The sequence below is a fragment of the Lepidochelys kempii genome, chromosome 24, assembly GCF_965140265.1.
Source record: "Lepidochelys kempii isolate rLepKem1 chromosome 24, rLepKem1.hap2, whole genome shotgun sequence".
Classification (NCBI taxonomy): Eukaryota; Metazoa; Chordata; order Testudines; family Cheloniidae; genus Lepidochelys; species Lepidochelys kempii.
The window spans coordinates 8,625,590-8,653,205 of NC_133279.1; the positions used below are offsets into that span (position 1 = coordinate 8,625,590).

General features: G+C 60.2%; 1 protein-coding gene across 3 annotated transcripts in view; it reads left to right on the forward strand.

Annotated features, from left to right (window-relative positions):
* Positions 1–843: 843 nt before the first annotated feature.
* The window catches only part of LOC140902855 (unconventional myosin-Ie-like), a 33,598-nt gene continuing 6,825 nt past the window's right edge, over positions 844–27,616 (forward strand). The window contains exons 1-21 of one of the 3 annotated variants that reach the window (XM_073323426.1): positions 844–1,042; positions 11,185–11,322; positions 13,240–13,329; positions 15,455–15,549; positions 16,336–16,423; positions 16,561–16,650; positions 17,377–17,508; positions 17,603–17,737; positions 19,152–19,284; positions 19,867–20,063; positions 20,265–20,345; positions 20,741–20,827; positions 21,465–21,551; positions 22,089–22,256; positions 22,787–22,872; positions 23,402–23,483; positions 24,102–24,208; positions 24,552–24,650; positions 25,163–25,307; positions 25,693–25,807; positions 27,103–27,272. In XM_073323426.1, coding sequence (XP_073179527.1) covers positions 1,040–1,042; positions 11,185–11,322; positions 13,240–13,329; positions 15,455–15,549; positions 16,336–16,423; positions 16,561–16,650; positions 17,377–17,508; positions 17,603–17,737; positions 19,152–19,284; positions 19,867–20,063; positions 20,265–20,345; positions 20,741–20,827; positions 21,465–21,551; positions 22,089–22,256; positions 22,787–22,872; positions 23,402–23,483; positions 24,102–24,208; positions 24,552–24,650; positions 25,163–25,307; positions 25,693–25,807; positions 27,103–27,272 — 2,328 coding nt within the window. In that variant the 5' untranslated portion in view covers positions 844–1,039. Of the gene's footprint in view, positions 1,043–1,275; positions 1,406–11,184; positions 11,323–13,239; positions 13,330–15,454; positions 15,550–16,335; positions 16,424–16,560; positions 16,651–17,376; positions 17,509–17,602; positions 17,738–19,151; positions 19,285–19,866; positions 20,064–20,264; positions 20,346–20,740; positions 20,828–21,464; positions 21,552–22,088; positions 22,257–22,786; positions 22,873–23,401; positions 23,484–24,101; positions 24,209–24,551; positions 24,651–25,162; positions 25,308–25,692; positions 25,808–27,102; positions 27,273–27,616 lie in introns of those variants that run through there. The other 2 variants (XM_073323425.1, XM_073323427.1) reach the window with 2 other exon arrangements.

A 27,616-nucleotide genomic window follows, 5' to 3' on the forward strand; every position in this document is an offset into this window, starting at 1 on the left:
GGAGGCTGCCAAAAGTATCCCACGGGCTGACTTCCTTTGTCCTCGGGAGAGTCAGGTTTTCCTGCGGTGCACCACGAACAATGCACTAGAGTGGCCACATTTTGGGAAGGAGCTAGGAGGTCTGGGATATGGGGGTTGGACTCAGGCCCCCATCACACAGCGTAGATGATAGAGCCCTCTCTTGGGGCCCCAAGGTTCAACGGATCCGAACCTGGGGTTACAAACGAGTGTAGACCCTCAATTAACAAACCCAGGGTCTGCTACCTCGAGTTCTACGAACCCTGGGCTGCATTGCAGAGGGGTTGAGACCTTCGCAAGGGTCCCAGCCCAAGCCCCAACATATACTCTGCTGTTTTATAGCCCTGCAGCCCGTGACCCTGAGTCAGCTGACATGAGTCAGCTGGGGGTGTTTTATTGCAGCATCGCCATACCCTAAGGGATGAAGTCTTGAACCCTGGGTCCCGGATTGACTCCGGCTCGGACCCTCCCACCTCGTGGGGGGTCAGGGTGAAAATGGAAGGGGAGTTAGGCTCAAGCCTGAGTTGGCAGCTCGGGCTCGCGTTGCTGTGTAGACAGCCTCCCACCCACCTCTGGTCTATTTCCCAAGTCCGCTGTTTCCAAACCCTGCAGTTCCCCTTTCTCCCAGCAGGGGCCAGGAGCGACGAGGAGGGAGCCCTCCGCTGCGCGCAGCTGCCTTTCCGCTCCAGCAGGGGGCGCCTGTGCGCGCTCCTCCCTGCCCCTCCCCCCCCCCGCCTTGCCCTGCCCGGGAGCGCTCCGTGCAGCCAGCCAGACTCCCGGCGTTCACCTGCCTGTACCTGCCCCTGCCCCCGCCCCCGCCTTCCATCTCTGCCCAGCCCGGCTCCTCTCCTGCTGCCTTCCCCCGGGAGAGGCTCTGCTCTGGGGCGCCCGCCGCCCCCGGGGACGTGCCGAGCTGCTGCAGGACAGGACGAGCCGCCCCAGAGCCGGCGCCAGCCATGGGTCCCTGCTGAGCCACCCAGGGCGGAGGTAGGACGTGGGGAAGAGTCACCGCGATCCAGCCATGGTGAGTTTCCTGCTCCCCCTGGAGACGCTTCAGTCCCTTTAAGATCCAACCCCCCCCGCTGCAAATCCCATAAAGGTCCCGTCCCCGGCGTTCCCCAGTTTAATTATTAGCTAATGGGACGTTTGGAGGGAGGGTGGGGTTTTTTTTTTGCATCTTAAATCCCCATTCCCCCCCCCCCCCGCCGCCCCTGTGAGCAGCAGCTGCCATGAATCACCTTGCAAATGGGATAGAAAGAAGCTGGGCCAGAAGTAGCCTCTGGGGCTGCGAAGGATCCTCCTTGGCCTGATTGGGATTCCCAAGAAACCTTCGATGAAGGGAGCTGTAGCCCACGAAAGCTTTTGCTCAAATAAGTTAGTCTCCAAGGTGCTACAAGTCCTCCTTTTCTTTTTGCGGATACAGACTAAGACGGCTGCTCCTCTGAAACTTTCCTTCTCGCCTCACTCTCTCTTTCCTCCGACTTCTCTTCTCTGCCGGAACCTCTGCACCTTCTGGGAGGGTTGGTTTTGCTTTTCCGAGCTAGACTTCTTAAAAGGGCCAAATCCTTGTTGCATCGCTATAGAGCGCAGGGAGAATATTGCCAGACCCCAGCCAGCTGCCTGTGTAGTCCCCACACTTTCTCTGTCTAATCGGGGTGCTTACGGCCCTGTCTGAGTTCTGCCCTGAATATTTACGCCTTTCCCTTTGTGAAGGTTTGGGCCCTTGATCCTGCTCTTGGATCTCTGCACTGGGTGACCCCTGAGCGCCCCCCCCCACCCCAGCCTGTCCAGATCCTTTTGCAGGATCGGGGCCTTACAATGGACATTTAAGCTGATGCTAGGTGTCCCGGAGGAGTTTAGACAGGAGATGGTGATGTTTTTAAGGGGTGTGTGTATGTTAAGGGGCTTGGAAGATGGGGGTGTTATTCCTGGCCAGGTTGCCCCGGGAGCCCCTGAAAGGCACCTGTTTCCCCTGATGGTGTAGCTAGAATTTCTGCCAGAGCGCAGGCTGGAAGGAGGGGCTCTGAGTGTCACTGACTTTACTGGAGCTCATAAAAAACACCTGGGAGCTTTTGTGTGGCGCTTAGGTGAGAGGCACTTTAGAAATGTTAGTACAGCACCTGGTGCGGTGAGTCCCAGGGCCCCTGAGCTCCTGGGAAGGAGGATGGTGTTCAGATCCCAGCTCAGGGTTCCCATAACAGGACTGTGCTAGGAGAAGGGGTTGTTTTGAACCTGATGCTTAAATGGCTTAGCCATTCCCTCCCCCTGGCATGGGCTGGGCTTTGTTTTAATGGCTGCTTTGGTTTCTGAGGGCAGTGGTGAGAGAGTGCATTACAGATGGGTTTGCAAAGGGATTTGGGGGAGCTCTTTGTGTCGAATTGGGCTGGGGTTCCCGTTGCACCGGGCATCGACCTGAATTGCAGGCCCGGGGCTGCACTGTCGGTGTTGAATAGATTTATTTTGTTTTTAAAACACCAAAAGGTGCCGTTCTGATCATCTGATCTGGCCTCCTGCGTAAAACAAGCCAGGGACTCTCCCTTCGTCCTTGTCTCCATGAGGAAATTGATGGGTGTAGCAATTCCACAAGAGCTTACATGTGAATGCTCTATTCCAGAATAATTACTCACAAAGTGGAGTAATTATTTCTGAGTACAATCACTTTTATTCTGAAATAGTTTGTCTACATGGGGGAGTTACTCTGGAATAGCTATGCCAGTCAAGTTCCCCCATGTAGACAAAAATACCTAAAGATCCCTGCATTCAGCCCATATCTGGTGGTTGACCTACAGTCCATCTTTTGGAAAGAAATGTCCAGTCTCAATATCAGTGACTCTAAGTGCTGGAGAATCCACCCTGTCCCTTGGGAATCTGTTGAACAGATTAATTAGCCTACCTGTTCAATGATGTTTTACTGGGTTCTTGCCTGGGTAATTTTGTAGCAAACAGGAGGAGCTAGTTCTGCTCCTCATCAACCACATGTGCACGAAAATCTGGAGTAAAACAAACCAACTGACCACATATGGGTGGTGGTGGTTATAAAGTTTTTGAGGTTTTAGGGTTACACTCAGGCTGGGTTTTTAAGCTTTTCTCCATGACCATGAGGGTGGGAAACATGTTCTTTCCTTCTAATTTTGAGCAGAGTCTCTCCTGTATTCATGTGACTCCAGCAGCTGGAGCTTGGCTAAGAGTACCAGCTAGTGAGAGGTGGCAACACTGCCATTTCCCAGCTTGGATCCAGGAGTGTCCTGTTCCTTCAGGACACTGTCATGACAGGCCCTGGCTGCACTCCTGTGTAAGGAGGTTTCGGTCAAGCAAGCCCATCCCCGGCCCGGCCTGCTGCTCGTGGCCCTGGCTCCAGGAGCCAGACCCCTCAGAGCTGCACAGTTTTCAAACCTTTCCTTAAGGTGCTTGGACTTATTGCAGAGCCTGCGTAGACGGCGGCTCTCGTGTGTGGCAGAGGTTTGAATTTTTGATGGTGCTTAAAACGTTCTGTAGAGAGCATCTCTGCTGCCCGGGGGGTGTGGCTGTCCAGCCTGGGGGGAGGGGTACAGCCGCTTCTCACCCCTGGGGCAGGGGGTGGGGTGGGGTTCGGTGGACCTGCTGAGGCACTGAGGGAGGGGCATCGTGGGCACAATGCCCAGACCAGCATGGCCGGCCTCCTCTGTGATGGGGTTTTAGATCCTGGCAGTTCCTCTCTGCTGCCCCCAGTTCCCATCCCCCAAATGCTGACGGGGCTGCAGTCTCTGTGCTGGTAACTTCCCTCCCTGCCCCCCCACCCCAAAGAGACTCCCCGCTCGGCAGGGGGAAGCTGCGGGTTGATGGGGTGCCCGGCACTGGTTCTAGCCAGCAGCATGGGATTGGGGCAGCCCCACCCCACCTTTCAGGGCCAGCAAGCGCTGGTCGGGTGCGGGGGTCACTGACTGGGGTTGGCATGGGGTCTCCATCTGCAGGCTGTGACTGGGGGGAGCACAACCACTCTGCTCTTCCCAGGTGGTGGGGGGTCCCAGCAGGATGCTGGCTACCAGGGCCTGTGGTCATGGCTGAGACCCACTGGGGTGGATGGTGAGCATGGACCCTGCTGGCTTCAATCCTGTGTGTGGAACAGGCTTCCCCTCCAAGCCTCCAAGCCGTCCGTGGTGCGGCTCTGCTCTGGTAGGCGGCTGCGCCCAGCAGGTCACTGGGAATCTATTAATAGAGAGTGATTAATGCGTGTGTGCGACAGTCATCTCTGCTGATTAGAGCCCGGAGTGGGGATGGGAGGGGAATGGGGATAGAGCAGGGGGCTGGGAGCCAGGACTCCTGGGTTTTTTTTTCCCCAATCTGTCACTGTGACCTGAGGGGTGGGCAGTCCCTGGGCCTCGGTTTCTCTACCTGGCGTGGTGAGGCAATTTGAGAGCCTCAGACCAAGCCAGGCCCGTCAGTGATGTTGCTGGTCCCTAGCTCCTCACAGAGGAGCCTGTCTCCCTGGGGTGCTTTGGAGAAGGGGGCGGTGTGGGGAAGGGGGTCACGGGTGGCATGGGGAGGGGGTAGGTGCTGTGTGGGGCGGCGTGGGGAGGGGGTTGCGGGGTGCTGTGGTGTAAGGGGGTGGTGTGGCAGTGTGGGGAGGGGGTTGTGGGGCGCTGTGGGGGAGGGGCGTCTCTGCTAAGATCAGGGAGGGGCGTGTTTCACAGCGCCACAGGATCAGGCTCCTTGCCTCCAGCCTGACCATCAATTCCTGCCCCCGCCCCCCAGCTGCACCAGGCTGGTTCATCCTTCATTCTTCTCCCTTCCCTGGTCTTTGTGCAGCCGGGGGAGCCCTGTAGGCCCCACCGGGCCGGGGCCCCTGGGGCAGGATCAGGCCTGTGGAGCCACATGCCAGCAGCCTCCCACACCGAAATGTCTGGCCCGGGGCCGTGATTCAGCCCAGTTCCTCCTGCCGGGGCTATGCTTAGCTGCAGCCTCCCGGGCCTGATGGAGGGATCCCCCCTTCCTCCCGGCTGGGCCCTTTGGGGGCAGCCCTGGCCCCCTGTTAGCTGGGGGGCGGGTGTGGCAGAGCCGGCTGGGTCTGGTGCTGTGTTTGTGGGGACGCCGCGCCGTGTGCTGGAGGAGCTGGGGGGGGGCAGGGGGGGCGGGCGTGTGTGGGCATGACCGTGCATTGGAAGGGGCAGGAGCATGTGTCTGCTAGGGGGGGCACTGGGGTCATGCCTGCTGGGAGTGGGGGTGTGCATGTATAATGGGAGGATGGGAATGTGGGTGGGTGCCCTGAGGGGGCACTCAGGGGGCCAGATCTTGCCCTAAACCCCTCCACCCCCACGCACAGCGAACTGATGGGTCTGGGTGGGGCCATTATTACATACATGAGCTGGGGCAAACCTTGGCCTGGTAGCAGAAGCCTGGCTTTCAGCCCCCCCCCGGCCGAGATGACGTGCTGTACCCCAGAGCTGCCAAGATCCTGGCTCAGGCAGTGCCCGGCCATGCGGGGATAACGCTGCCCATAGCGAGCCCAGTGCCTCAAACAATGGATGCGTTTGTCCCGGCCCCCGGTTCCTCGCTCTCACGCTGCCCTTGCTGGCTAGCGGGGGCAGCTCCGTCTCCGTGAGCCGGGCGTGAATTGCCGTGGCTAGTCCTGTGCCAGCGAAATCCCGCTGCTCTTCCAAAGCCTGCCTGGTTCCCCCTCCGACAGCCCTGCCACCGGGGCACCCTTTGCATGTCCCTGCCTGCAGCGGGGTGAGCGCGTCCCGTGACGTCGAGCGTGTCAGGTTCGGAAAGGGAGCGGCACGTGACTGTCACAAACGGCCACGTGGCTTGTGACATGGATTATGGTAGCATGTGAATGTCCGGATTGAGATTGGGGGACTCCTCATTGGGCCGGGCCCTGCGCAGACCCTAAGTGAGATCGGGCCTCCACCCTGTCGCGCCGGGCCCTGCGCAGACCCTAAGTGAGATCGGGCCCTGCGCAGACCCTAAGTGAGATCGGGCCCCCCCTGTCGGGCCGGGCCCTGCGCAGACCCTAAGTGAGATCGGGCCCCCCCATCGGACCGGGCCCTGCGCAGACCCTAACTGAAATCAGGGGCCCCCCTCCACGTCAGTCGGGCCGGGCCCTGTGTGGACCCCAACTGAGATCGGGGGGCCCCTGTCAGGCCAGGGTCTGCACAGCCTTCCCTCCCCCAGCCAAGATCAGGGCCCTCATTATGTGGGACCCTGCAGAGACCCCCTCCCCCCAACTGAGATTGGGGCCCCTTGATGCTCATGCACAAACCCCAACCAAAATTCGGTCATACCCTCCCTGCCCCCCATCGTGCCAGGTGCTGCACACCCCACTCCCAACTGAGATCGCACAGATGTGTTTAGGTTCTAAACCCTTTGGGACAGGGAAAGTCTGTACAGTCCCTGGCACCATGGCTTCTAGGCGCTACAGCAGCAAGATGACAAATAGTTCCAGACAGACACAGGGTGGAAGGGGAAACAGAGGCACAGAGCACAGGTGGGACTTGCCCAAAATCACCCAGCAGGCCAGAGTCAGGAACAGAACCCAGGTGTCCTGAGGCCCAGCCCTGCGCTCTACTCACTGGACCATGCTGCCTTTCGTTAATCCTTGTAGTGGGATTGGCCCTGTTGTAGGACCTCCCCAAGGTGTGGGGTTTTGCTGGGGTTAGTAACCCGCAGAGGCTGAAGCGAGGTGCTATTGCGGCTGAGCCCTTCTCGGCGTTGCGTCCCCGGGTTGGCAGGCTTGCATTCGCGGCTGTGTGGACGTGAGGCGTGGAGCCGCTCTGGATTTCAGGGACGCTGTGGGACGTTCAGGGTAGCACGTGATGCATTCCTTGGAGTGCAGTGAAGTTCTCCTGGGAGTTTTCCTGAGCCGGTCTGGGATCTTGCCCACACGCCCAGCTCGGGTTAATGAATAACGCCACTGGAGAAGGCAGTTTCACAACCATATGATACGGGGCTGGCTCTGGGCTGAGGGTGTGGAGACGCTGAAAAGGGTGAGGCAGTAGGAATGCAGCGTGGTTTAGTGGTTAGAGCAGGGAGGGACAGGGAGGCAGGACTCCTTGAAGTCTAGTCCCTGCTTTGAGGGTGAGGGGTCTGGTGGTGGAGGCTGGGGGTCTGGAAATCAGGACTCCTGGGTTCATTTCCTGCCTGTGGGTAGGAAGTGTGGTTGAGTGGTTAGAACGCTGAGCCGAGAATAAGGGCCCGTAGTTCTTTTCCTGGCTCTGCCACTGACTCGCATTAGAACCTCGTGCAAGTGAGTCACTTCCTTCCTGCATGCCTCAGTTTCCCCCTTGGCAGCCTGGCAATAGCACTTCCCTTCTCACAGGCCTGCTCAGACTTAACATGGCCAGAGCTCCAGATTGCCCAAGGGGGTGGGCCCGGCCTGAGACGCCCTCCTCACTTGGGGAGGCTGGTATGCTGTCACCTAAGCGTCCTACCCACCGGTGGCCAGGCCACGGGCTCGTTATGCGGCAAAGGGGTGGTAGGGCTGACATCACTAGGTACAGTCGCTAGCCCTGGGGTCTCACCAGCTACCTGCCCCACTCTGTGGGCACGAAGGCCCTTCCACCAGCCCTGTCCACATGCCAGGCATATGCTGCCGCTCGGGGAAGCTGGGGTGCTCTGGATTGAGGAGCAAAATCCGTCCTGGGGCAGCAAGTGTTCTGAGCAGCTCTCTGAGCTCAGACCACCCTGGGAGGGCCCTGCCTGCCCTGGCCCCATCCGGGCTGGGATCGGAACGGGGCTGCTCCCTGCCCCAACGAGCTGACCCCTTAAATTTAGGACAAGAGCAGAGCAAACCCAGGCACTGTCGGCCCACAGCTCCACCCAGCCCAGTCTCCCCCCCTCTGGTGGCGACTGGCACCAGCTGGCTCAGAGGAACCCCGTGGTGCCGGGCTAGCCCACCCCGGGGCGACTTTTCCAACCCCCCCTTTAATTAGGGCAGGGGTCCCCCAACTTTGGACTGCTGCACGCTGTCCTCCCCGTGGGAGAGCGAAGCTAATCGCGTCCGCTCCCAGCCCTGCCCTGCGTTCAAGTCTTATCCGCCTTAGACGCTTTCTGTGCCCCGGCCCAGCTTGGCCTTGAGACCCATCCCGGCCTTTGGGGCAGAGCGGAACTAGTGCTTGGCCAGTGCCCCCAAGGGTTTATATCCCCTCCCCCTGACGAGCTCTCGGTTTGTGGTATCTGCGGCAGGGCCTCTCTGTCTGCTCCCCCTTTGGCTGGCACCGAGCGCCCATGGGCCCTGCCACCATCCAAATAGGTCATATTTGTTCCCCCTATTTACTCCGCATGCTCTAGACCTGGGGCAGCACATGGGGAGAACGAGGCAGGGGTCACTCCCAAGGGATCATGCACCAGGGGTCGCTCCCCGCAAATCACCAGATTGGCTGTAAAGGTTCTGCAGATGTAAAAAAATAAAAATAAACGTTGGGTTTCTTTTTATTTGCCGCCGGCTGCTTGAGCCTTCAGGCCTCGTGCCAAGCTTTCCACAGGGAGGTGGGAGGGCTCCGTGGTTCGGCTGCCAGCCTCGGCCTCAGGAGTCCTGGGTTCAATGCCTTGCTCTGTCACTGACTAACCGTGAATCAGTCACTTTGTGCCACAGTCTTCCCCTCTGTACAATGGGGATAAGCGCGCTGCCCTGCCTCCTGGGGGGCTGGGAGGGTAGACACACTGAAGAGTGTGAGGTGTTTAGATGCTATGGAGATGGGGGACAAATAAGAAACTTGGGTTTTCTTAAAGGAAACAGAATCTCACGTGACTCGGGGAGCTGGGGATTGAATTAACCCCCGTCTCCCCCCCGCAATACTGCGGGAGGGCCGGCAGCACCACAGCTATGATCAGAGTAGCAAGCAGCGATCATGCCCGGCTGTCTGACCCTGCTCCATGCAGGCCGGGGTGGCCCGGTCAAGCACCCGCAAGGAGAGCATCGTCCTAGCCTTGACCAGAGCCTCTGCAGCGTTCCCCCCGCGCTGCCCCTCCTCTCGCTGCCATCCCTTCCCTCCGCGAGTGCCACCGGCATCGGTCGCATAGCAACTGGCCGCTCGCATTGTCTGAGTGGGCCGGGGGACGGAGCGCTTGGCAACAGCCAGGAGCCTGTCTGAAGTTTCCTTGCTGGCTCAGAGCGGGGATGGGGGGTTTGATCACAGTCACCCGGCCTGGGGAGGGGGCAGGGCAGAGCCACCCATCTTCTGTGCTGATGCAGCGAGGAAGTGTGGGGGGGAGAAGTGGATTGTGGGTTGTCTGTTTTTGTGGGGGGCAGTCGTGTGCGCACACATAGCCCAAACAACACACACACACACACGCTCACTCTCTCTTCCCCCCTCCCTCGCATCTCATCCTGGGGTACTCCGGATCCTCCCAGCTGTTAACCCAGGGGGGCAAGAATTGCGGTTCCCTTTGCCACTACCCTACATCCCAGCCTTCCCCGCCCACTGGGCAAAACCACTAGGTTGTGAGCAGTTTGCACTGCCAGGAGGATTCTGTTTCCATCCGTCTCGGTCAGTTTCTCTCCCAGCTGAAATCAAGGGCAAAGCGTCTCTGTCGATTAATAATGGAGATTGGCAGAGAGGGGAAAGTCAAACCCTCATGCTGCACTCGGGTTGTTAACAACACCTGGCAGGGCTGCAGCAGCCTCTGCAAAGGAGGGTCAGTAGCACCTTTGCTATGGTATAGGTGGGGAAACTGAGGCACACCCATGGAGGGAGAGGGGGGTGACTTGCCCAGAGCCATGCACCAAGTTCGGGATACAGCACTTGCAGGGTTGCCAACTTTTGCCATTTTACCATGCGTATTGCAATATATGGTTAGTTTTTCTTCAAGTCCCGGCTCCTGGAGTCATACGAGCGCTTGAGAATCTGAGCTTTAATTTATTTCTTTTCTAAAGGCAGGTTTCTGGCCCCCGTGCTTATGCAGAAAAACTTGGAAGCAAAACTCTCTAAAGGCTCAGAAAACATGGCCCAGCATTTCTTTGTTTATTAAATCTCATTATTTTAAAGCCAATCTCATGATTTTTGTGGGCTCAGCTCCTGGTTTTTGAACCCCTGGGGCTGGCAAGATGATGGGAATTCCTGGCCAGAAGAAGGAAAAGAGAGAGCGGAGTTCTTTGTTGGCGCCGGATGGAGGGCGAGACCCCAAAGTCTTGCTAAAACGTGATAAATTTTTGTGTGTGTGAGAGAGAGAGACACACACACACACACGCAGGTCGTGCCTTGGTGCTAAGGCAGAGGCTGATCATAGCTTTACATCCTCTCGGTCTTTGTAACGTCGTCGTCCTGCATGTCTCTCTATAAGCTACAGACACCCGGGCATCATGCAGCCTCTTCTAGGGTGGAGCACGGCCAGTCACGTAGGATGAAGCAGAGGAGTTTGGCCTTAGGGCCCTGGGAAAACGGCAAAGGGCCAGGGGTCTTGAGTACTCATGGAGACCAGACAAGGCTTTGACTTTCATGATAGCATCTACACTGCACAGCCTTTGGGGCAGGGACAGTCCGGTCTGTGTTTGTACAGCGCCTAGCACTCTGTGGTCCTGGTCTATGACTCAGCTCCTAGGCGCAACGGTAATACACCTAATAAATAACATAGAACGCCTAGTGCCATGCCGTCCTGGTTCATGACTGGGGCTCCTAAGTGTTACCGTAATACACCTAATAAATAATGTACAGTGCCTAGCACCATGGGATCCTGGTCCATGATTGGCTCCTAGGGGCTACCGTAATACACCTAATAAGTAATGTACTGGGCCTAGCACAGTGGGTTTCTGGTCTGTGACTGGGGTGCCCTGGCGCTACTGTAATACAGAGAATAGAAGACCCAGATGAGATTGGGGCTCCACTGGGCCAGGCGCTGCACAGACACAGAGACCGTTCCTGTCCCGCAGAGCCCATGATTGAGACAGACGAAGCCGGGGAAGGGGATCCATGTTTTATGGATGGGAAACCAAGGCCCAGAGAGATCATGTGACTCTCCCAGGCTGTCCATGAACCTAGATCCCCTGATTGCCAACCTGGTGCCAGACTCTCATGGCCCAAACCACCAGCTTAGCAGCCCGAAGCCATCCCCTCCCTGTCTGGAGCGGAACCCGACAGAGGCAGCCGAGGGCACCGTGTTTGCTGAGCACTGGCTTCCCCCGCCCCCCCACCCCCCCGGCCTGAGCTTTGCCAGTCCTGTGACCTGTCCCGTTGTGTTCCCCTCCCCGCGCAGGGCAGCAAGGAGCGCTACCATTGGCAGGCGCAGAATGTCAAGCACAGCGGGGTGGACGACATGGTGCTGCTGGCCAAGATCAGCGAGGATGCCATCGTGGAGAACCTCAAGAAGCGCTTCCTGGATGATTACATCTTCGTATCCTGGCCGGGCCAGGCTGGAAGAAGGGAGGGCGACGCCAGGAACTCGGGGTGGGGGGAACGCCGATTGCTCCCTGGCCCAAAGGGACAGCAGTTTGCAAAACTGCATGGGGATAATTGGGAAATGGGGGTGGGGGTCAAGCCCCAGCTCCCCCAGGATTGGCTGGTTCTGGGTCAGCCCATTGCCAGGATAACACATGGAGCAATCTAGGGGTCTCAGGCATCAGTGAGATGCTTTTAATGATCGTATCAGTATCGTGACGGATTATTAGTATAATTTGTCTCTTGGTAGCGGCCCCAGTGAGATCAGAGCCCTGTTGGGCTGGGCCCAGGCAGAGCCACAGAGTGAGAGACAGTCCCTGCCCAGGAGAGCTCATAGTTTGAATAGGCATGATAGACAAAAGGTGGGGAGGGGAAACTGAGTCACAGAACAGGAATGTAAATGCCCGAAGTCACCCAGTAGGGCTGTAGAGACAGAAATAGAACTCAGGCATCCTGAGTGCTTATCCAGAAACTATCCCTAATCCGTGCTGCCTTGATGGATGGACGGGACCAAATTCAGTATTTTACTCAGAGAATCCCCTAATTAGAGCTGGTTGGAAAACAGATTTTCTGTCTCATGAAAAATTTGGAGGTTTCAGGGTTTTGTTTCATCCCGAATTACGATGAAAAGCCAAAATTTCAAAAAAATCTGCAAAACGAAATTCTGAAGGAAAAAAAAATCATTTGGGGTCAATGAAAATGTTTCATGTCGGTTTTGACCCTTTTACTTTTTAAAGATAAAATAGAGAAAATTTCAAACTCGACTGTCATTCTGAAACGAAAAATTGGAACTTTTCTGAAAATGTCCAGACAGGTTTGAGATTTTTGAAACATTTTCCAATTTTTTTCATGAGACTTCACAGAATCATAGAATATCAGGGTTGGAAGGGACCTCAGGAGGTCATCTAGTCCAACCCCCTGTTCAAAGCAGGACCAATCCCCAATTTTTGCCCCAGATCCCAAATGGCCCCCTCAAGGATTGAACTCACAACCCTGGGTTTAGCAGGCCAATGCTCAAACCACTGAGCTATCCCTCCCCCCAAATGGGACTTAATGGAAATTGAGATGACTGTGCAAAAAAAAACCCTTCAATTTTGAGTAGATGGTGTTTTCCGATGAAAACTGGTCGAAAACTTTCCATCCAGCTCTACTCCTAATCTCAGCCTGGATCCAGGTCTCTCCTTAGTCCCCTTCCTGCTGGACCTCTTAGTTTCCGCTGTGCCACAAACACACACCACAGTCTTGAGCCTGGGGACTGGATAATGAAACTGACTAGGAGCAAACGCAAATTGGGAGCCGATCTCACTGCTCCAAAGGAGGAAAGTGGAGTGGAAGGGTGTGGGGTGATCAACCTGCATTGATGGGGATGAGTAACAGAGATGCTGCAAATTTCTTCTGTATGTTGAATAATCCTGGGTGCTTTTATTAATGGCCAGGTAGGGAGTTTAATTGTAAATGCAGGGGCTCTTGCTTGTCAGGTACATCTGCCTGATGGGGAGTTTATAATGCACGGGTTGCTGTGAGGTTGTAATGACCCCTTGTGTGGGACTGAACCCACCACAGCATGTCCCTCCACCACTTGAGTGAAAGGGGGAATTCTGTTAGCTGGTAAGAGGTAGTAGGCTATTACCCTAGAAAGAGACATGGTGCACAATTTACCGGCAGGTAGCAATGTCCGTGTGTCTGCTGTTTTGCAGATTCGATGGGGGGGTGATTGTGATTTTATGTAGTAACCGTGTGTGGTCCTTTAAATACGGGGTGGGCTGTGTGGGACTGGTGGCTCTGGATCGGGTTCTGAAGAACGCTGGGTTCTTTTCCATTGCTCCTTCCGCTTCCTATTGTCGCTGGTCGATCCTTATCTCGGAAACCCCAGACGTACATCGGACCGGTCCTCATCTCCGTCAACCCTTTCAAACAGCTGCCCTACTTCACCGATCGCGAGATTGACATGTACCAGGGAGCCGTGAGTAATGGCAGGCCGGGGCGGGCCGGGGAGTAAGTGGGGAAACGGCCTCCAAAACATCCCACCGGGGGTTCCAGTTTCCCTGTGACCCCCTCCCTGCAGCAGGGGCTGTCGAGTGGGAGCAGGGGTACCTCTATGCAGGATAATTATCAAATAGCAGGGTGTGGGGACATGGATTTGATTCAGATCATGGAGATGGCAGGAGCCATTCAGCATCAGGCTGGCCTCCCCCACAGCTGTGGATCTCTGCCCTGTTATCCAGACCTTCACATTGTCCGGATCCTGCCCTTGTCCCACAGCGTGAGTGTATCTTGTATCTCATTCTGGGGGACAAGGAAGGGAGGGGGGTAATGTGGCAGTCTGGGTAAATGGGCATATAGCGCATGTGGGAGACCATTACTGTGTCCAGTTCTGGGGCCCACACTTCCAACTGGCTGTTGGCAAATAGGAGAAAGTTCAGAAAACAGCTAGAAGAATTATTCAATATCTAGAAAACCTGCCTTCTAGGGAGGAAGTTAATCTATTTAGTTTACCAAAGAAAAGGATCACAATATGATCTCCGTCTGTAAGTACCTCCGGGGGGACGAGATTTCTGATAGGACGCCACTCTTCAGCAGCCAGCCCAGGGCCGCCCAGCTCTGGTGTCTCCTGGAGCAGGCTCCAGGCAGATCCCCGGGCACATGCTGAGTGAAAACGTTGGTTAATCCTGGGTTGGCTAAAAGGGTTGGCTGTAGTTTGAAGAAGGGTTTCCCCATCAGTGCCTGGCCTGCGAGGGGGTGCATGCAGCGGGGTGACCCACAAGGAGCCCCGGGAGTGAATCCCGGCTGGGAAAGGCCCCTTCTGCCCTTGGGAGGGGAAGATAATTCCTGAAGCTGGTGAGTCACCCAGGCAGGAATTTCCAGCTGGGAGCCCTGCCCTGCTGCCGGGATGCCGAGGGGGCATGTGTGATCCACGCCCCGCTCCCAAGGTGAGATCAGCAACTGGATCCGCCGATGCCTGCAGCACCCCATCTCCCCTCCCCATGGGAGCTGCCTTGCTCCCAGCCTGCCCCCTAGTGGCAGGTGCAGAGACCTTCCCTGCTTGGTGTCCTAGCTAGATCCCAAAGAGGCGTCCGGTGCTCCAATTTCTTTGCTGTTTCAGCGGCAGCCGCCCTATGTTCACTGCAGTTCCCGATTCCCCTCCTGAAAACCCTGCAGCCTTGTTACTGTCCTAAGAGCCGTTGTGGGCCGGGCCCCATTGCCGCGGCGTTCACAGCAGAGTGCTGAGCCCCTGCAAGGGGACCGTGCGCCCGCCACGCTCCTGATCTGCTGGCATCTCCTCTCCAAGGGTGCGGCTCGGGGCTTGAGATCTGTGGACGGATCCGAGGCAGGCGCTATCCCCCGGCGTAGCTGTGAAGGCGCTGAGAAGGAGATCTAACCAACGGCTTTGCGAGAGGCCCGGGGAGAGCTGGCTAGATCAGCCCACTAGTTCCCAACAAGGCTGTTTCCAGGGACGCAGGGGTCTAGGCTGGCCAAGGGATGTGCAGGGAGGCTGACACAAGACTCCTGGGTTCTCTTCCCAGCTCAGCCGCTGACCTTGCGCAAGTCATTTCCCCGTGCCGAGCCTCAGTTTCCCCATCTGTGAAATAGGGGTGGCACTGATCTACCATCCCTGCGAGGGTTAATTAATGTCTGTGAAGTGTTTTGAGATTCTTGGGAGGAAGGCAACGGGATAGCATGATTTGGGAGACCTCGTCCTCTGCCCCCTAAGCCCTGTGTCATTTCGAGGTCACTGTGTCCCTTAAGCCCTTAGCAAGTCTCTTGTGCGTTTTGTTTGCCAAGCGCTCACCAGAGTGGGTGGAACGATGGGAACCAAAGGTCCCTGGTGCTCTGACATGGACTGTAAGTTCTTTGGGGCAGGAACTGTGTTCACTGTGTTTGTACAGCCTACCCACCGCAACGGGGGCCCCCCAGTGCCACCCAAGACAAATAACTAGAGAGCTGGGGTCGCCTCCTGGCTTGGCTCACCAGTGTGATGAGTTGAAGGGGGTTTCAGCCTAGCCCTGTCTCCTCCCCTTCCACCTCCCTGTGTACAATTGTCCTGCACGGTGGAATAACCGAGTCTCCTGCCTGTGTGTTGGTTGCAGGCCCAGTACGAGAACCCGCCCCACATCTATGCCCTGGCCGATAACATGTACCGCAACATGCTGATCGACGGGGAGAACCAGTGCGTCATCATCAGGTAGGGCAGAGCCAAGAAGAGGGGCAGAATCCACTAGGGCAAGGGGGGGGAGGGGGCAGAAGCAGGGTCCACATCTGGAGCCCAGAAGGGGAGGGGGGCAGAAGCAGGGTCCACATCTTGGCATGTGCCAAGTTCTAGTTCTAAGGTCTGACGGCCAGGTCACACACGGGGGGTGCCAGCGTGGCATGGCTCTGTGTCTGGCTGGCTGTAGCCCTCCAGCGCAATGGCAGAGACTGCTGGGAAAGCCCCCTCCTCCCTCCATGACAACCTAGTGTCGGTCTCTACATTTTACTGATGGGGAAATTGAGGCACGGTCCTGCAGTTCCTGCAGGGTGGGTATGGACGCCAGGCAGGAGCTGATGCCTGCTGGGGCGGGTCCCAACACCCACCCTCCTCGCCCATATTCGGGGAGGAAGCTCTGTCTCTGCCTTGTTACCAGAGTACCTGAGCACCCCCCAGTTGTTACCGTATTTATCCTAGTAACCCCCCCGTGGGGCAGGACTGTTCCCTGCAGGCTACAGACGGGCATCTGAGGAACTGAGAGAAGCTAAGAGACTGATGGAGCAGAGAGCTGAGCCCGAGTTCGAGACTGGTGCCCTGACCACTGGGCCATCCTGCCTCCTTTAAAGGAGAGTCACTGTCTGGCTTTGAGCAGGACAGGAAAACGTAGATGCAACCAACCAGCTTCTCCTCCCAGGCTCCCTGACCTCCAGAAGGGACCGGGCTAGGGTGGGGTGTCCTCCCTGGCGGGGCGGAGAAGCCGGCGTTCACCCTTCTCTCTTGCAGCGGGGAGAGTGGTGCTGGCAAGACCGTGGCGGCCAAATTCATCATGAGCTACATCTCCAAGGTGTCCGGCGGGGGCCCCAAAGTGCAGGTGCCACAGGGCGTGACAGGGCGGGGGGAAGCAGTGGGGATCCGGGAGCCTGGGCTGGCTGGGAGCCGTTGGGCTGGGGGTTCCCGGAGGGCCGGAGCCGACGGCCTCATCTACCGAGCACTCTGCTTCCCCCCCAGCACGTCAAGGACATCATCCTGAAATCCAACCCGCTCCTGGAGGCCTTTGGAAACGCCAAGACCGTACGCAACAACAACTCCAGCCGCTTCGTGAGTGCCTGGGCTTCGCCAGTGCCTCCTGACTGGGGCGTTCGGCAGCGCCTGCCGGGGCCTGGCAGACAGCCTGCCCCCTGCAGCCGGCCATCGCTGAGCGCTTCACAGCCACTAACCCGCGCAGCCTCGCAACCCCTCCCTGCAGCTTAGTGCCATTCGCTGCACTTTATGATGGGGGAACTGAGGCACAGAGAGGGAAAGGGACCTGTTGCAATGCGTCCGTGGCAGAGCTGGGAGTGGAGCCCAGCGGGCTCCCAGTTTCCTCCTGCAAAAGCCGCTAGACCCCACTCCCCTCCCAGAGCTGGGGACAGAACCCAGGAATCCTGACTCCCAGACCCCCCACTCTAAACCACTGGCCCCCACTCCTCTTCTGGAACAGAACCCAGGAGTCCTGGCTCCCAGCCTCCCCCAACCCACTAGATCCCACTGCCCTCCCAGAGCTGGGAATTGAACCCAGGAGTTCTGGCTCTTCCCCCGCCACACTCTAACCACTAGCCCCCACTGCCCTCCCAGAGCTGGGGACAGAACCCAGGAGTCCTGGCTCCCAGGAGTTGGCTTGACCACCGGATCCTGCTCAGCGAGGGAGGAGGCCAGATGAACTCTTTGCCGCATGGGGCATTGCTGTCATTAGGCTCCCGGGTGGGGCGTGCTCTGGGGGTGGTGTCTCTGCTGTGGGGACCTAGCCAGGGGGTCCGGCTCACCTGGCCTCCCCTCCCGCCCCAGGGCAAGTACTTCGAGATCCAGTTCAGCCGTGGCGGGGAGCCCGACGGGGGCAAGATCTCCAACTTCCTGCTGGAGAAGTCGCGGGTAGTGAGCCAGAACCCCGGCGAGAGGAGCTTCCACGTCTACTACCAGGTGCGTGGGGGGGCAGGGTCTGTGCTGCGCGGCCTCCCCCCCCCCGCCAACCAACACGTGACCCCTCCGGCCTCTGTCCTCTCTCCCTGCCCAGCTGCTGGAGGGAGCCTCCCCGGAGCAGCGGGAGAACCTGGGTATCACCAACCCGGATTATTATTACTACCTCAACCAGTCGGCGATCTACAAGGTGGACGACATGAACGACCGGCAGGAGTTCCACGAGACACTGGTACGGGGCGAGCGGGGGTTTACACAGCCAGAGCGGTGCAAGGAGCTCACGTCCCCCCATGGTGTCCCCAGCCCCCCCCATCCTGCTGCCCCCATCCCCCAACCCACTTCCTGCTCCCCCCCAACACCCCCATCACAGTGCCCCCAACCTCTTCCTGGTGCCCCTCCATCTCAGTGCCCCCATCCCCCAACCCACTTCCTGCTCCCCCCCCCGCCACCCCCATCACAGTGCCCCCAACCTCTTCCTGGTGCCCCTCCATCTCAGCGCCCCCATCCCCCAGCCCACTTCCTGCTCCCCCCCTGCCACCCCCATCACAGTGCCCCCAACCTCTTCCTGGTGCCCCTCCATCCTAGTGCCCCCAATCCCCCAACCCACTTCCTGCTCCCCCCCGCTACCCCCATCACAGTGCCCCCAACCTCTTCCTGGTGCTCCTCCATCTCAGCGCCCCCATCCCCCAACACACTTCCTGCTCCCCCCCCGCCACCCCCATCACAGTGCCCCCAACCTCTTCCTGGTGCTCCTCCATCCTAGTGCCCCCATCCCCCAACCCACTTCCTGCTCCCCCCCAACACCCCCATCACAGTGCCCCCAACCTCTTCCTGGTGCCCCTCCATCCTAGTGCCCCCATCCCCCAACCCACTTCCTGCTCCCCCCCAACACCCCCATCACAGTGCCCCCAACCTCTTCCTGGTGCCCCTCCATCTCAGTACCCCCATCCCCCAACCCACTTCCTGCTCCCCCCCAACACCCCCATCACAGTGCCCCCAACCTCTTCCTGGTGCCCCTCCATCCTAGTGCCCCCATCCCCCAACCCACTTCCTGCTCCCCCCCAACACCCCCATCACAGTGCCCCCAACCTCTTCCTGGTGCCCCTCCATCTCAGTACCCCCATCCCCCAACCCACTTCCTGCTCCCCCCCCAACACCCCCATCACAGTGCCCCCAACCTCTTCCTGGTGCTCCTCCATCTCAGTGCCTCATCCCCTAACCCACTTCCTGCTCCCCCCCCGCCACCCCCATTACTGTGCCCCCAACCTCTTCCTGGTGCCCCTCCATCCTAGTGCCCCCATCCCCCAACCCACTTCCTGCTCCCCCCCCCCCGCCACCCCCATCACAGTGCCCCCAACCTCTTCCTGGTGCCCCTCCATCCTAGTGCCCCCATCCCCCAACCCACTTCCTGCTCCCCCCCCCGTCACCCCCATCACAGTGCCCCCAACCTCTTCCTGGTGCTCCTCCATCTCAGTGCCTCATCCCTAACCCACATCTTGCTGCCCCCCACTTCTGCCACCATAGAGCCCCAAACCCCAGCTGTTCCCCATCCCCCAACCCCCATCCTGGGCCCCTGAGCTCCCATCCCCCCGCCGCGCCCAGCCCCCATTCCCAGCCTGACACCTCCCCCTGCTCCTGGTCCCCAGACGGCCATGGAGGTGGTGGGGCTCTCCGGGGAGGAGCAGACCCTGGTGCTGCAGATTGTGGCCGGGATCCTTCACCTGGGCAACATCAGCTTCCGGGAGGAGGGCAACTACGCCGCCGTGGAGAGCGAGGACTGTGAGTGGGGGGCAGGGGGCACCGGGATGGGGGTCCCTATTGGGATCTGGCTCAGAGTGGATCTGGAGTGGGGGGGTCCGTCAGGCCTGGCTCAGGGATGGGTGTAGGGGGGTCCCCATCAGGGCCTGCGTTGGTGTCTGGTGGGGTGTCACAGCCTGGCTCGGGGCCTGGGGGGAGCCCCCTTCGGGGCCTGGCTTGGGGTTGGGGCGTCCCTGTCAGGATCTGGCTCAGAGTGGATCTGGAGTGGGGGGGTCGGTCAGGCACCTGATGCTGGGGTGGGGCCTGGCTTGTGTGCCCCATGGATCTGCCTCCATCCTTTGGGGGGCCCCACCTTCTCCTGTTTCCTTCCCCGCTCCCATCCTCTCCCTCTGGGGAGGAGGGTCCCATGGGGATACGGCTCCACCGGCCCCTCTGGATGTGCGGGCGCCGAGGAGGCCGATACCCCACCCACCTTGAAGGCAGGCGGGGTGAGGGGAGGCGAATCCAGCAGCCGGGGGAGAAAGCGGGGGAGCCATGCTGAGAGGCAGACGGGGTTGGGGTGTTGCCCCTGATACCCTCCCCCCTTATCCTCGCCCTCCCCAGTCCTGGCTTTCCCCTCCTACCTCCTGGGCGTCGACCAGGGCCGGCTCAAGGAGAAGCTGACCAGCCGCAAGATGGACAGCCGGTGGGGCGGCAAGTCGGAGGTGATCGACGTGACGCTCAACGCCGAGCAGGCCAGCTTCACCCGGGACGCCCTCGCCAAGGCGCTCTACTCCCGGCTCTTTGACTACCTGGTGGACGTGAGTCACCCGCCCCGGGGGCCCCAGCCCTGGCCCCCCAGCTCAGCTGCCGGGCCCCACCTCTCTCTGGTGGCCTGGTATCCGGTGACCCTTCCAGGTCTCTGTCACCCCACCACACACGGGGGGGCTGGAGTTTTGGCCTCTAATTTTCCAGGCAAGACCCTGAATTCCCACCCCCGCCTTTCTCTGCTCTGCCCCCAGGCTGTCAACAAAGCGATGCAGAAGGACTACGAGGAGTATAACGTTGGGGTGCTGGACATATACGGCTTCGAGATCTTCCAGGTACCGCGGGGCAGGGGCACGAGAGAGACCTTCCTGGGCTTTCGGGTTCCTAGGTCCCCACCTGGCTCCCCAGCATTAGGGGGCTAGGGCCAGCAGAAGAGGAGAAACACTTTGGGATCCCCGCTCCACCAGCCATTTGCAAACCCCTTCTCCCTCGGGGGCTGGGGGCCGGGGGGAGGTGACAAACAGCACGTGAGCTGGGTGCCAAGGATGCCCCGTGGCTGCTCCAGGGCCTCGGCCTGTCTCAGCTCTCTCTGACACTCCCTTCCGCTGCTCTGAGCGAGCCAGAGCCCCCTTTGGTGACGCTCTGCCCCTCCATGCCAGCACAGCCCTGCCCAGCGGGGACCCCGGGTGCCTGACGGGTCTGTCTCTCTCCCCCCCTCACCCCCGCGCAGAAAAACGGCTTTGAGCAATTCTGCATCAACTTTGTGAATGAGAAGCTGCAACAGATTTTCATCGAGCTCACGCTCAAGGCAGAGCAGGTGAGGGGCAGGGGATGAGGAGGGTAAAGGGAGGGGGCAGGGGGAGGAACAGGTAGTGGGGTGGGGGTGGGGGCAGATGAGAGTCAGGGGTTGGATAAGGGGGGGATGGGGTGGGGGAGGAGCAGGGGGTGGGGTGGGAGAGGGGACAGATGGGGGACAGATGAGGGGGTGGGGGAGGGGACAGATGAGGGGCAGAGGGAGGAGCTGATGTGGGGTGGGTGGAGGAGCTCAGCCAATGGGGTTGCGAGGCAGCGTGGCCCAGTGGACGAGGCACTGGGCTGGGGCCCAGGGCCCTGGGTGCTGTTCCCAGCTCTGCCATTGACCCTGGGCAAGATCCTTCCCCTCTTTGTGCCTCAGTTTCCCTTCCCGCCTGTTGCCTACTGGGCCCTTCGGTGGCACGGCGCAGCCCCCGCCCGAGTTGGAACCTCTGTGGGCTGTGCAGTCTAAGCGCTCGTATCTGCCTGCGGTGGCCGGCCCCCACAACTACCACCACCTGTGGCTGACCTGCAGCTGGGGGTCGTCCCCCCCCGGAGTTCGGACACGGGCAGAGCCCAACTCTTGCTCCCACACAAGATCTGGGGCTGCCTCGATCCCAGCCCCTCCTCACAACAGTCTCCCTCCCGTCCCCCCCCGCCAGGAGGAGTACATCCAGGAAGGGATTCGCTGGAACCCCATCGATTATTTCAACAACAAAATCGTCTGTGACCTGATCGAGAGCAAAGTGGTGAGCGAGCGGCCGGGCTCCCCCCTTCCAAACACCTCCGGCCTGGGGGGGAAGACAACCTGTGTGACCCCCTCCCCCAAGCCTGGGACCCCTGCCGACTTGAGTCTCTGATCCCCACGGAACCTGGATCCCCATAACTGCCCCTGCCCCTATCTGAGCTTGGTGGGGGGCTCTGCCCCCCCAGATCCCCCTTTAATCAGGGTCTCCCCTGTGACCTGGGCTCTGCCTGGTGACCTCTCCTAGTCCCCTTCTTAATCAGGGGCTCCCAGCAATGTGGGGGACCCCCTCCAGCTGCCCCTTAATTGGGATCTCCCCGGAGCCAAGGGTACCCCCAGTTCCTCTCCCTTAATCGGGGTCTGTTCAGTGCTGTGGGGGACCCCGCACCGAGCCCCAAACCCTGCCTCATTGCAGCGCCAGAGCTGCCCGGGAGGAGATGCTGGCTCTCCTGCAGGCCTGCGTTGGGAGCGGGAGGGGCTGGGAAGCGGTGCCCCCTCCTGGCTCAGCGATCTGGTGTCGTCCCCCCCAACCCCCCCCCAGAACCCACCGGGGCTCATGAGCATCCTGGACGATGTGTGTGCCACCATGCACGCCAAGGGCGAGGGCGCCGACCAGAGCCTGCTGCAGAAGCTGCAGATGGCCGTGGGCACCCACCAGCACTTCAACAGCTGGAACAAGGGCTTCATCATCCACCACTACGCCGGCAAGGTCAGCGCGGGGGGGGTCCTGGGGAGGGCGATGGGGTGGGGTGGGGGAGGGATACATTAGGGTAGAGGGGAAAAGGAGAGGGAGGGGGTGCTGGGGACAGGGTAGAATAGGGGGGTCAGGGAGGGGGATGTGGGGGTGCTGGTAGGGTAAATTAAGGTGGGGGGGTATATGGGGGTGCTGGGGGAGGCTGGGCGGGTGGATTAGGGTGGAAGGGGAGGCTGGATTGGAGGGTAAAGGGGGTCAGGGTTGCGGGGGGGCTGTCATAGTTGGGGAGTGGGATTGGAGGGGGGTGAGGACCTGGTGCTTCGCCCCAGTAGCTGCGTATTCTAGGCCTTTGGCGTGTCCTGTCCCCCTGGCCCAGTTTGGCGCTCCCTGGCCGAGGCTGGCCTGGCTCCAGGCCAGGCCCCTCTGGGGGGGACGGTGGACATGGGCTCTGTGATGGGGAGGCTGTGTGAGGGAGTCCCCCCAGCACGCCGGCTCCAGGCTGTTCCCTGGGCCGCTGCCTGAGACCCCGGCTCGCCGGCCCGCAGGTCTCCTACGACGTGGAGGGATTCTGTGAGCGAAACCGCGACGTGCTCTTCACCGACCTCATCGAGCTGATGCAGAGCAGTGAGCTGTGAGTGCCACTTCCCTGGGTCGGGAGGGCAGTGCAGGGCAGTGGTTAGAGCAAGGGGGGCCTGGGAGTCCGGACTCCTGGGTTCTGTTCCCAGCTCTGGGAGGGCAGTGGGGGCAAGTGGTTCGAGTGCGGAGGGTTGGGAGCCAGGACGCCTGGGTTCTATCCCTGGCTCTGCTGCTTTAGGACATGGCACTGATACGAGCTAAACGTTTTCATTGCTTTGGGTTATGTATCCGTTACAATAACCCTGCCCTGGAGGTGGTCCTTGGTGTGTGTGTGTGGGGGGAGTCCCTGGCCCCTCTGCCTAGGCTGCTGTGGAGATGGCTGAACAGCATAGTGGGTTTTGTGCTGTGGACGATTATCCCCTTGGAGCTGAGCTGGGGCCCAACAAACTCGTCCCATGCTGGGTTGCTCCTGTGCTGGCCTCCAGCTGGTGACGGAGAGGGCAAAAGGCTCCATATCCCAGTCCCTCCCCAAACCTCCCCACCCCACAGGGCACTGACTTAATTTCCCTCTCTGCCCACCTTAGCCCCTTCATCCAAGACCTCTTTCCTGAGAACATAAACGCAGAAAAGAAAGGGCGCCCCACCACAGCCGGGAGCAAGATCAAGGTACCCGATGAGGTTGGGGGGGGAAGCCCCGTCCCTTTCCTTCGTGGAAATCTCACTGCTTCATCTCCAGGCCTCCCTATAGCTGCTTGGAGCCATCGGGGGATTATTCTGGCTCCTGTTCTGGAGGGGCTGGGGCAGGTGCTGGTGAATCTGCTCCGGTCCAGCTCCACTCGGCAGATTCCCCCCCCACCGTTCGGCTGGTTTTTGGCTAATGATGCTCAGCTGTCTTATCTCCCGCTGTCCCCCACAACCCCTCCGCAGTTTTCATTGGACACAGGATGCCTAGCGTTGCCAGACTGTGGCCGCGCCCCACCCCAGAGCCAGCTGCGTTTCAGCGATCCCTGGCTGGGCCGTTTAGTAAGGGGGTGGGGTTTGAGAGATTGGACAGCAGATCTGAGCTTTATTTTCGTAGCAGTGGGATGTCTGTCATCATGGGGGTACTCCGGCCGCCCATCACCCTGGTATCTGAGTGCCTAACTTGGCAGCCGTATTAGCTGTGACCCCATTTAAAGGATGAAGGCAGGTGGGGGGTGGATGAAGGTGGGGAGTGTGGGGGGGGTCCAGTTACCATAGAGACCCTCTATCTTTTGGGGCTTAAGTTGATTTGTTCCTTTGAAGAAACAAGCGAATGACCTGGTGAGCACCCTGACGAAGTGTACCCCCCACTACATCCGCTGTATCAAACCCAACGAGACCAAGAGACCCCGCGACTGGGAGGAGAGCAGGTGGGGACCAGGGCCGGGGGCCGGGCTGCTCCGCCCTTCTCCCTTGGGCAGCTGTTGTCCCTGCCCTCTGCCCCCCAATCCCCTCACTCCCAGGCTTCGGCTGTTCCACCCTCAGCCCCTGGGGCGTTTCCCCTTCATTCCTTTCCAGACTGTTCCCTGCTCTATAGGGCCGGGCGGCCTCTCCGAGTGCCTCCAGCCCCCGGCTCAGGGGGTGGCTGGACCCCCATCTCCCTACATGGACGGGGTCTGCTGCCCAGCCAGGAGGAGACGGGTCGGGGAGCGGGGTGTCTGGTTACCCCTTCCTTGCTCAGACCTACCTGTCTCCCTCTCTGGCTTCCTCCAGGGTGAAGCACCAGGTGGAATACCTGGGCCTGCGGGAGAACATCCGGGTGCGCCGGGCCGGCTATGCCTACCGGCGGGTCTTCCAGAAATTCCTGCAGAGGTAGGAGCCGCCCTCCCCTGGGCAGGGGAGGAGACAGGGCACAAGCCTCCGTCCGTTGCCGCAGGCGCTAGGGGAAGGGGCGCCGGGCAGAGGAGCCGGGGTCCCCCCTAGCAGGGAACCGAGAGGGACGCAAGTATGAGCCCATGCTGCCGCAGGGGTCCCCCCGCCCGTGGCTGCTCCGTGTCAGCGGCGGCTGAGTCTGGGGCCCCTCAGCGCAGAGGCTTGTATGGTGGGCTTGGTTTGATCCCAGCGCCGGGGGCCAGCCCACGAGGCTGGTGGCTGCTCTGGTGGTCTCTGTGGTGCTGCGTGGGCTCAGCAGGGAGGCTCTGGTCCAGGAAACAAGCCGGGGGCAAGGCCAGGGTTTCCCTGCATCACACCCCATCTCGCTGGGTCCCCGGGGGCTGCCCCTGGAGGGCAGAATGCCAGCTGCTGCCTCTGGGAGACATCCCTCTGCAGCTCCTCCGGCCCGCTCGCTTACTGAGCCCCTAGGACAACCGCCCTCTCCCCCCCAGGTATGCCATCCTCACCCCCGAGACATGGCCGGCCTGGCGGGGGGACGAGAAGCAGGGCGTGGTGCACCTGCTACGTGCCGTCAACATGGACCCAGACCAGTACCAGCTGGGCCAGAGCAAGGTCTTCATCAAGGCCCCAGAGTCGGTGAGTCGGGGGGGGGGCAGTCCCTGGAGCTGGTGAGAGGGGGAGGGGGGCTGACCCCCTGAGTGGGCAGCGGGGGAGTCCCCAGGGTTGGTGAGTGGAGGGACCAATGGGGGGGGGCCCAGTCCCTGGAGCTGGTGAAGGGGGCTGACCTCCTGGGGACGGAGAGTCCCTGAAGCTGGTGAGCGGGGGGAGGGGAGAGGCCGATGGGGGCACTCCCTGGAGTTGTGGAGGGGACGGGCCCTGAAGTTGGTGAGTGGGATTGTCACTCTGCAGAGCAGGGGGCTGGCTCCCAGCTGGGGATTAGGGAGGCTGGGTCTGGCGTGCACGGCAGAAGGGGGGGGATCCCCTGGTAGCCCCCCTAAGCTGGTGCTCCCTGCCCCCACAGCTGTTCCTGCTGGAGGAGATGCGGGAGCGGCGTTACGACGGATACGCCCGGGTCATCCAGAAGGCCTGGCGCAAGCATGTGGCCGTGCGCAAGTACATCCGCATGAGGGAGGAAGGTGGGTCCCGCACCCCCCCTGCCCCCCCGATTGCCCAGCCCTGGGGAAAGCAGAATCCGGCCCGGCCACCTCCAGCTGTTGCGTAGATATCAGGTGTATGACAGTAGTGCCTAGAGGCCTGAATGGAGAGCAGAGTCCCAATGGGCCTGGCGCTGCACGGACACAGGGCAGGAGCCAGTTCCTGCAGCTTGGCCCTCACGCACTGAATAGACCCAGGCTGGGAGAAAGGACGGAGCATTGCCCTCACTTTCCGGTTGGGGAAACTGAGGCCTGGAGCTGCGGTGCCCTGCCCAGGGTCGTCCCCATAAGCCCGTCCCTCCTTCTTTCTGCTCCTGCGGGTGGCAGCGAGCCTGAGGTTTCCCCACTGAGCGATGCAGCCATCCCCTCCATTGATCGCTGTCCCTGGGGGTGCACGCACACGTACACTGGCCTGGGGAAGCCGGCATGACCCCCGTGCTCTCAGGCTGGGGTAGAGGCGGCTCCTGTTGGTAAGGGACGGGCTCCAGGTGAACGGTTGCTGGGTGTACTGAGAGGGCCCATGCATGGGACAAAGGCAGAAGGGCTTGTCCATCCTAGGAAAACTGCCCCCCCCCCCCCGACACACTATTGCTGTCTAGATCAGTGATTGTGGAACAAAATTAGTCTGTCCGTCCGTTCCCCCCCCACCCCGCTGGACCGGGCAGGTCTCCAGGTCAGAGTCCAATTCTGGTGCCCACCCCTCGAGAAGGAGGTTAGTAAATTGGGGAGGGGCCAGAGAAGAGCCACGAGGAGGATTCAGGGATTAGAGTGAGAGACTCCAGGAGCTCAATCGATTTAGCTTAACAGAGAGGGATAAGGGGGGACTGGATCCCAGTCACTAATTACCTACCTGTCTTTAATAACGGGCTCTTCAATCTAGCAGAGAAAGGTCGAACACGCTCCAGGGGCTGGAAGCTGAAGCGAGCGTGGGTTTTTAGCCGTGAGAGGAATGAACCCTGGGATCAGTTTCCCCAGGGGCCGGGGGATTCGGTGTCGCCGACAGGTTTTCAATCCAGATTGGCCGTTGCTCTCTGAGCTCTGCTCTGGGAGTTAGCCGAGGGCAGGGCTCTGGCCGGTGGTCGGACTGGCTGGTCACCGTGGTCCCGTCTGGGACCGGAGTCCGGCACTTGGAATCCAGGCCCCGCCTCGCCCCAGAATCCGGCCCCGTGCGGACGAGGCCTGAGTCAGAGTCGGGGCGGAGGGAAGGGGCTACGCTCACCCCTCCCCCGCTCGTCAAGGTTTAACGAGGTCTGACTCCGAGTCTCCTCCTCCCAAAGCCTCCAACCTCCTGCTGAACAAGAAGGAGCGCCGGCCCAACAGCCTCAACCGCAACTTCGTGGGCGACTACATCGGGCTGGAGAACCGGCCCGAGCTGCGGCGCTTCGTGGGCCGGCGTGAGCGCGTGGACTTCGCCGACACCGTCACCAAGTACGACCGGCGCTTCAAGGTGAGCGCGGGGCCCCCCGGCTGCCCTCTCTGCTGCCCACGGCAGGACCGGTCTCTGCTTCCCCAGGGCCAGGCTCGGCTACCTCCAGCCTCCCTCTTCCTGCCTGTGGGCCGAGCTCTGCTCCCCCATTTCCTCTCAGCCCTGCCCCCCCCCAGCCCCACGCGCTTGTCTCCATCCTACGCCAGGCCACGAGCCAATGGGTGCTGCCTCCCCACTCCCTCATGCCCCCCAGGCTCTGCTGGGCTTGCCCCACCTCCCCCTCAGCCCCACACGTTCCCTGCCCCACCTCCCCATGCCCCCGCTTGGCTCCCCACCATTGCGCCTGCCTCCCTCCAGTGGCCCCC